Genomic DNA, 9525 nt, shown 5'->3' with positions numbered 1-9525 from the left:
GAAAGAGTGGTGTGGCTCCCCTTCCTCCAAATGCCTCTCGTAGATCCCTCAGATGAGACAGTTAAGAACAGGGGCTTTAGAGTCAGGCCTTCATCCAACCCTAGTTCTGCCACTTCCCTTACTCAGCCTTACCTGTAAAGTTATGATAATATTACCTACCTCATAGGGTTTATGCTGGAATTAAATGAGCTATTGAATATAAAATTCTTAGCTTTATAGCTAGTATCTACATAGTCTCTATTCAGTAAATATTAGCTGCTATTATTATTAATGATTACTGTTGAACCTCGCTCACAATGAAGGGATAGAGGTCAGCTATGAGTTATGCAGGTGGAGAACATGGTGGCTGGAGCTGAGAAGCTCTTGGCTAAGTGCTGAGGTCTCCTAGGACAATACTCTTCAGCCTACAAATCTGTATACGTACTATGTGTCAGGAACTAGCCTGGGCATGGGGAATGAATAAGTCACAGGCTAGGAGCTTGCAGGCTGGGAGGAGAGACAGGAACAGATATAAAGAACTGGGGTTTTTTTGTTTTTTGTTTTTTGTTTTTGTAAAAAGTGAAATAACAGAAGCTTGAACACAGAGGTATAGGAGAATAAAGGAATAGCTGACTCCTTTGCTCAGAGGACCCAGAGAAGCCTTCACAATGGAGGAGACATTTGAGCTCAGTTTTGAGAAATGACAAGGCAATCACATAGAAGGGCATTTCAAATATAGCGCAGAGATGTCAGTGAAAATGGGCAAAGTCCCCCCTAAATTGTCTCCTCCATAGCAATGAGAAAACTGCAAAAAATTTGCCAGGATCAACTTTTTTAGAACTCTGGAAATTAACCAAAGGCTTATAACAATATGGGAAGAGTTTATTAGAGAAAAATGACAGACCACGGCTAACATCATACTCAATGGTGTAAAGCTATAAAGTTTTCCTCGAAGATAAGGAACAAGGCAAGGATGCCCACTATTGCCACTTTTATTCAACATAATATTGGAAGTCAAGTCAAGTCAAACTGGGCAAGCAAAAAAATAATTAAAGGCAACCAACTTGGAAAGGAAGAAGTAAAAACTGTCATTATTTGCAGATGACATGATAGGATATCTAGGAAGCTCTAAAGATTCCATCATAAAGCTGTTAAAATAAATGAATTCAGTAAAGTTTCAGGATACAAAATCAATAAACAAAAATCTGTTGTGTTTCCATAGACTAATAGCTATCAGAAAGAGAAATTAGGAAAATGATGTCATTTACAATTGCATCAAAAAGAATAAAATGCCTAGGAATAAATTTAACCAAGGAGGTGAAAGACCTGTACACTGAAAACCATAAGATATTGATACAAGAAATTGTATAAATGGAAAGATATTTTGTGCTCATGGATAGGAAGAATTAACATTGTTAAAATGTCCATACTACCCAAAGCAATCTACAGAGTCAACACAATCCCTATCAAAATTCCAATGGTATTTTTCACAGGAATAGAACAAACAATCCTAAAATTTGTACAGAACTACAAAAGACTCTCAAATAGTCAAAGCAATCTTCAGAAAGAAGAACGAAACTGGATTTTAAACTATATTACAAAGCTATAGTAATCAAAACAGTATAGCACTGGCATAAAAACAGACACATAGATCAGTGGAACGGAATAGACAGCCCAGCAATAAACCCATGGTCGATTCATCTGTGACAAAGGAGGCAAGAATATACAATGAGGAAAGGTAGTCACTTCAATAAAAAATGTTGGGAAAACTGGACAGCTACATGTAAAAGAATGAAACCAGACCCTTACCGTACACCATACAGGAAAATTTACTTAAAATTTATTATAGACTTATATTTAAGATCTGATACTGTAAAACTCCTAGAAGAAAACACAGGGAGTGAGCTCCTTGACACTGGTCTTGGCAATGATTTTTTGGATTTGACACCAAAAGTAAAGGCAACAAAAGCAGAAATAAACAAGTGGGACTACATAAAATTAAAAGGCTCTGCACAGCAAAAGAAACCATCAATAAAATGAAAAGGCAACATGTAGAATGGGAGAAAAATTTGCAAATCATATATTTAATAGGAGGTTAATGTGCAAAATATACAAGAACTCATACAACTCAATGGCCAAGGAACAAAAATCCAATTTTAAAGTGGGAAGAGGATCTGAATAGGCATTTTTCCAAAGAAGACATATAGATGGCCAACAGGTACATGAAAAGGTGTTCCACATCACTAATCATCAGGGAAATACAAATCAAAACCACAATAAGATATCACTTCACACCTGTTAGAATGGCAAGCATCAAAAAGACAAGAGATAACAAGTGTTGGCGAGGATGTGGAGAAAATGGAACACTTGTGCACTGTTGGCAGAAATGCAAATTGGTGCAGCCACTATGGAAAACGGTATGGAGGTTTCTCAAAAAATTGAAAATAGAACTACCATATGATCCAGCAGTCCTGCTTTTGGATATATATCCAAAGGAAATGAAAACAGGATATGGAAGACATGTCTGCACTCCCATGTTCATTGCAGCATTAGTCACAGTGGCCAAGATGTGGAGAAACCTGTGTCCATCAATGGATGAATGGATACTGAAGATGTGGTCTATATATATAATGGAATATTACTCAGCCATGAGAAAGAAGGAAATCCTGACATTTGCCAACAACAGGAATGGACCTTGAGGGCATTATGCTAAGTGACATAAGCCAGACAGAGAACGACAAACACTGCATGGTATCGCTTACATGTGGGATCTAAATAAAAAGTCAAACTCAGAAACAGAGTAGAAAAGTGATTCCAGTCTGGGGGTGGGAGAAATAGGGAGAGTTTAGTAAAAGTGTACAAAATTTCTGTTATACAATGAATAAGGTCTGAGCATCTTATTCCTCTTATAATTAATGTAAGTTATAACATGGATGACTATAGCTTATAATGATGTAATATATAACTGAAATTGGCTGAGACAATGGAACTTAAATGTTCTCACCAAAAAATGAAAAGGTAAATATATGAGGTGATAGATGTATTAATGAACTAGACGGAAGATACAGATAGCAAATCATGAGGTGCACTTTAAATATCTTACAATTTTATTGGACAATTATACCTTAATAAGACATTTTTTAAAAGAGTGATTCTAGATTAAACTGAGGTTAGCCTCTTCCTGGCTGTTGTCTCTGCCTGGCTGTCCAAGAAGTCTCTCTTCTTTATCTCTCTGATACTCCTTCCAACCAAGATGAGCCATTCTGGGTTGCCCTGGCCATTTCCCTGGTTTGGACAGAATATCCACCTCTAGAGTGAGGTAGCAGGAGCCTAGGGTTCGAAATTTAAGGAGGCACTCACTAGCAAATGGACTGTCAGCCCTTGATTACCTTAAGAGTGATGCCTTCTTAAATCACGTGCCCTAGTGTGCCTTATCGGAAACCAGCTGAAGCAGAACCCCTCTGTGGTCTTCCCCTGGTAATTCAGATGCAGTCTCACCTTAGTCCTGTCCCTGCTCCCTGGCCTCCTCCCCACTGATACTCCCTGACTCCCTAGTACCGCCTCTACGGATGAGCCTCAACTCCTGAGCATTGAGACCCTTGCTTTCTCTCCTTCTTCAGCCACTACTCTCAAAAACAACAAGGGCCTTTTGCAACTGCCCTTCAGCTGTGCTCTGACACCTCCAGACAGATAACACTGTGATCTTTCTCCTCCACCCAAATGGAAAGACCCACGTGCAAGTTATACAGAATTCTCAGACCTATAAAATTCTATTTTCCTTTAACATCTTTATTGGAGTATAATTGCTTTACAGTGCTTTACAAGTGTTAGTTTCTGCTTTATAACAAAGTGAATCAGTTATACATATACATATGTTCCCATATCTCTTCCCTCTTGCATCTCCCTCCCTCCCACCCTCCCTATCCCACCCCTCTATGTGGTCACAAAGCACCAAGCTGATATCCCTGTGCTATGCGGCTGCTCCCCACTAGCTATCTATTTTATGTTTGGTAGTGTATATGTCCATGCCACTCTCTCACTTTGTCCCAGCTTATCCTTCCCCCTCCCCGTGTCTGCAAGTCCATTCTCTAGTAGGTCTGTGTCTTTATTCCCGTCTTACCCCTAGGTTCTTCATGAACTTTTTTTTCCCTTAGATTCCATATATATGTGTTAGTATACGGTATTTGTTTTTCTCTTTCTGACTTACTTCACTCTGTATGACAGACTCTAGGTCCATCCACCTCACTACAAATATCTCAATTTCGTTTCTTTTATGGCTGAGTAATATTCCATTGTATATATGTGTCACATCTTCTTTATCCATTCATCTGATGATGGACACTTAGGTTGCTTCCACGTCCTGGCTACCGTAAATAGAGCTGCAATGAACATTTTGGTACATGACTCTTTTTGAATTATGGTTTTCTCAGGGTATATGCCCAGTAGTGGGATTGCTGGGTCGTATGGTAGTTCTATTTTTGGTTTTTAAGGAACCTCCATACTGTTCTCCATAGTGGCTGTATCAATTTACATTCCCACCAACAGTGCAAGAGGGTTCCCTTTTCTCCACATGCTCTACAGAATTTATTGTTTCTAGATTTTTTAATGATGGCCATTCTGATTGGTGTGAGGTGATACCTCATTGTAGTTTTGATCTGCATTTCTCTAATGATTAATGATGCTGAGCATTCTTTCATGTGTTTCTTGTCAATCTGTATATCTTCTTTGGAGAAATGTCTATTTAGGTCTTCTGCCCATTTTTGGATTGGGTTGTTTGTTTTTTTGTAGCAGAAGGAAAGAAATCATAAAAATCAGATCAGAAATAAATGAAAAAGAAATGAAGGAAACAATAGCAAAGATCAATAAAACTAAAAGCTGGTTCTTTGAGAAGATTAACAAAATTGATAAACCATTAGCCAGACTCATCAAGAAAATAAGGGAGAAGACTCAAATCAATAGAATCAGAAATGAAAAAGGAGAAGTAACAACTGACACTGCAGAAATACAAAAAATCATGAGGGATTACTACAAGCAACTCTATGCCAATAAAATGGACAATCTGGAAGAAATGGACAAATTCTTAGAAATGCACAAACTGCCAAGACTGAATCAGGAAGAAATAGAAAATATGAACAGACCAATCACAAACACTGAAATTGAAACTGTGATTAAAAATCTTCCAACAAACAAAAGCCCAGGACCAGATGGCTTCACAGGCGAATTCTATCAAACATTTAGAGAAGAGCTAACACCTATTCTTCTCAAACTCTTCCAAAATATAGCAGAGGGAGGAACACTCCCAAACTCATTCTACGAGGCCACCATCACCTTGATACCAAAACCAGACAAGGATGTCACAAAGAAAGAAAACTACAGGCCAATATCACTGATGAACATAGATGCAAAAATCCTCAACAAAATACTAGCAAACAGAATCCAACAGCACATTAAAAGGATCATACACCATGATCAAGTGGGGTTTATTCCAGGAATGCAAGGATTCTTCAATATATGCAAATCTATCAATGTGATTAACCATATTAACAAATTGAAGGAGAAAAACCATATGATCATCTCAATAGATGCAGAGAAAGCTTTTGACAAAATTCAACACCCATTTATGATAAAAACCCTGCAGAAAGTAGGTGTAGAGGGAACTTTCCTCAATATAATAAAGGCCGTATATGACAAGCCCACAGCCAACATCATCCTCAATGGCGAAAAACTGAAAGCATTTCCACTAAGGTCAGGAACAAGACAACGTTGCCCACTCTCACCACTATTATTCAACATAGTTTTGGAAGTTTTAGCCACAGCAATCAGAGAAGAAAAAGAAATAAAAGGAATCCAAATCGGAAAAGAAGAAGTAAAGCTGTCACTGTTTGCAGATGCCATGATACTCTACATAGAGAATCCTAAAGATGCTACCAGAAAACTACTAGAGCTAATCAATGAATTTGGTAAAGTAGCAGGATACAAAATTAATGCACAGAAATCTCTGGCATTCCTATGCACTAATGATGAAAAATCTGTAAGTGAAATTAAGAAAACACTCCCATTTACCATTGCAACAAAAAGAATAAAATATCTAGGAATAAACCTACCCAAGGAGACAAAAGACCTGTATGCAGAAAATTTTGACACTGATGAAAGAAATTAAAGATGATACAAACAGATGGAGAGATATACCATGTTCTTGGATTGGAAGAATCAACATTGTGAAAATGACTCTATAAAGTTCTTTTAAAGAGACCACTGAATCTACCATCTCTCCTATCAGAGGAGAAAACTGATGCTCTGAAAGGTGAACAAGCCACAGCATATTGGAGGCCATCCAAGCCCAAGTCTCCTGACACCTGGTCCAGGGTCTTCCCCACTCCCATACATGCCCCCACAAGCCACTTTTTCACTAAGCAGGCAGGCTTAGAGAGAAGAAATTCCGCCTGTGGACCACAGCTCTGGCCAGTGCCTATGGAGTTCCATCGTGATCATGATCTCCCCTTTGTGTCTGCCAGTGAATGACAGCTTCAATCCTTGTTTGTGGATTTAAGCCTGCCCGTGATCTTCTCTGACTGCCTCCCATACAGTTTTCAGACTTGCTTAAACAGCCTCCATAATCACTCTCTCTTTATCCTCTGGAGACGGAAATGTTAGTGCTCCAGGTGGAAAGCATGCATGGTGTAAGATGCAGTCTGGAGATTCTGGAACACTCTGTACATCCCCCTCAGTCCCATCCCACTCCCTTCTTTGGCTTTGTCTACCAACAATGCATCACCCATCCTCATCCAGTCTATCTGTAGCATGTATGCATGGTACCCCCGGATCCCCTCAAACAGCCCCCACCTCCTTCAAGTTCTGTTTGGGTCATCCCACTGAGGTTAGTTCAAGCCACCAGACCCTCTACTGCCATCCCACAGCCTAATGAGGCCCAGGCACATACTCTTTCCATCCAGCCCTCTGTAGAGTGGTTTTCTCAATGAAGAAATGAATGACTCTTATTAGACTCCTAAGTCTAATAAGAGGGAAGCTTTAATGAGTGAAAACTGGGAAAACGCTAGATCCAGTTACCTTATTCCAGACCATTACTGCATATCGATAAGCAGTGAAGAAACCCCAAGTGTCTGTTGCCATATTGCTTGCTTTGGATACAAAGAAATGGATAAAGTATATTTAGAAGGAAAAGAAATCTCTGTGGTCTCATATGGTAATCAGCTGCTTACTCATTAGGATACTGTCTCTGAGCACTCTCTTCTGTCTTGTTATTCTGACCGAAGTCTAGAATAGGGGATGCCCAAGGAAGTGTGGAGGGCAGCCCCTCAGAAGGGCCCTAAAGGGCCTGGTGGTGACACCTACTCAGTCTTCTCCCCTCACTGCCCCCTTCCCTCTCCAGCAAGACCCCACTGGCAAGAAGTTTGAATTTTTCTTGGCAAGTAGAAATCTGGAATATCTTGGGCTCATCTTTGCCTGCTCCTAACTCCTCACTTTCCATCAGTCATTCAAACTGGTCATCTCTCAAATCTACCCCTCTCCCAAACCCACAGCCCCCTGCATGACCAGCCACCAGGATCTTCCCCAGAATGACTGTAACAGCCACCCAGTTGATCTCCTGCCTCCAGTCTATTCCATTCTAATCAGTCTGTACCTTTACTTCTTTTCAGCCTATCCAGATGCTCAAGTATCAATATGGAAGGATAAAATAAATGAAAATGGACCATTCTTTTTTCTACCATGCTGCCAAAGTAACATTTCCTAGAGCAAGTCTAAATAGATGAAAAACCTTCCATGGCTCCCCAAGCTCCCATGATAACAGCATTCATTCATTTACTCATTCATTAATTCAGCAAGTGTTTGTTGGTCCTACCAAGTGCCAGGCACTGTTCTAGATTCTGGAGTTACATTAATGAATGAGTCAGGCAGAGCCCCTGCCCTCAAGGAATTTATAGTCTAGCTCCATCAAGCCAACAATAAGAGTGCAGTCTCTGATGGGGAAGAACAGGGTGTGGTGGGAGCACCTAACTTGCACCCAGGGTGTCCTTAGCATAGCACGGAGGGTTCTTTCCAAGTTTACCCAACATACTTTTCTAGCCTCATCTTTTTCCTCCCCTTAAGCCAGTCACTAGTCCTTCTTAGACTAAACCACAGCACCTGTGTTCATGCTGTCCCCTATTCCTGAAATACCCTTCCCCCTTTTACTAGTTAATTATTTTAGTCCATCAGTCAGCCAATGTATATTTATTAAGAATGTACTATGTGCCAGGCACTGTGCAAACACCAAAGATACAATGCTGAGCAAAACCAGACACGATCCCTGCCTGGTTGGAGTTTGCCAGTTAGTGGGAGGAGATCCCCATGAATCAAAGGACCACAGAAAGTGCACAGTTACAGCTCCGAAGAAGTGCTATGAGAGGTACGAGGTGCTAATGAGAGCATGTAACAGGCATATGACTGAGTCTGAAGACTCAGCAAAGCCTTCTCCAAGGAAGGGGCGATTGGGCTGGGATCTGGGGGTGGCAAGAGTGCTCCAAGCAAAGGCAACAGGCAAATTCCCTGTGGCAGGAGGGAGTGAGGTGCCCTCAAGGGACTGAAAGAAGCCAGAGTGGGTGAATGAAGAGAAGAGATGAGCAGAGGCTGGAGCGGTGGGTAGGCCAGATTAGGCAGAGCCTTTAGAGCCAAGGTAAAGATCGGTCCTTATCCCCAGAGCAATGGCAATCATTTTTAAAAAGCAGCCCAGGGACATGATCAGCTTGCCACCATCCTTTAAGACCCAAGTCAAATGTCCCTCTACCTTCCCAACACCCCAGACAGTCCCCACCCTGGATCGCCCCTCTAGCAGCCCATGCACCACGCGCACATGTGACATGTGAGGGTTACTCAGTGGCAAGTCCTCAACATCAGGGACCCTGTCCTCTTCATCTTTGTCCTCACAGCTGCACATGTGTCTAGCACATGGTAAGTACTCAGTAAAGATTTGTTGCAGCAATCAACCAATCAACATGTGTAGTTGCCAATTTTATTTCCTCCCCTCCACCGTCCTGCCCAGCCAGGAAGGTTCTACCCTACTGCCTTAGTTCAGACTCCTGTGATCCCTCGCCTCCTAAGCAATCTCCCTGCCTCCCTTCTTTCCCCCTCACAATCCATCCTCCAAGTGGCTACCAGGTTTCCTTCCTAAACAAAGGTCAGGCCAGACCACTCTGCTCCTTGCATAAGCCTTCACTGACTCCCCATTGCCTGCAGGATCAAATTCAAATTCTTTAGGCTAACTATTCAATGCACCTCATGATCTAATCTCAAACTAATCTTTCTGGCCTCATGTTTCATTGCATCCTTCCTTCCCTGGACCCTATATTCCAACTACAATCAAAATCCTAGAATATTCCTTAAGCAGAACCTCCACTCCCACCCCCATGTCTCTGCTTAGGCTATGCTTCCCTCATGTTTTCATAATTGGAAAACTGCTGGTGCTTCAAGATATAGCTCAACTGCTAACCTATCACAAAACTTCTCCTCTCATCCCCCAAATCCAAAATTAATGGCTTCTTTTTTGTA

At 41.1% G+C, this 9525-nt stretch overlaps 1 protein-coding gene across 1 annotated transcript in view; it reads right to left on the bottom strand.

The window, feature by feature from the left end:
• Window positions 1-8914, bottom strand: part of TMPRSS5 (transmembrane serine protease 5) — a 65014-nt gene extending 56100 nt beyond the window's left edge. The window contains exon 1 of the mRNA XM_007452223.1: window positions 8765-8914. Coding sequence (XP_007452285.1) covers window positions 8765-8914 — 150 coding nt within the window. The remainder of the gene's footprint in view (window positions 1-8764) is intronic.
• Window positions 8915-9525: the final 611 nt, after the last annotated feature.

This window comes from Lipotes vexillifer, unplaced genomic scaffold, assembly GCF_000442215.2.
Source record: "Lipotes vexillifer unplaced genomic scaffold, Lipotes_vexillifer_v1.1 scaffold743, whole genome shotgun sequence".
In the NCBI taxonomy this organism is placed as follows: domain Eukaryota; kingdom Metazoa; phylum Chordata; class Mammalia; order Artiodactyla; family Lipotidae; genus Lipotes; species Lipotes vexillifer.
This window is presented reverse-complemented; position numbering and strand designations above follow the sequence as displayed.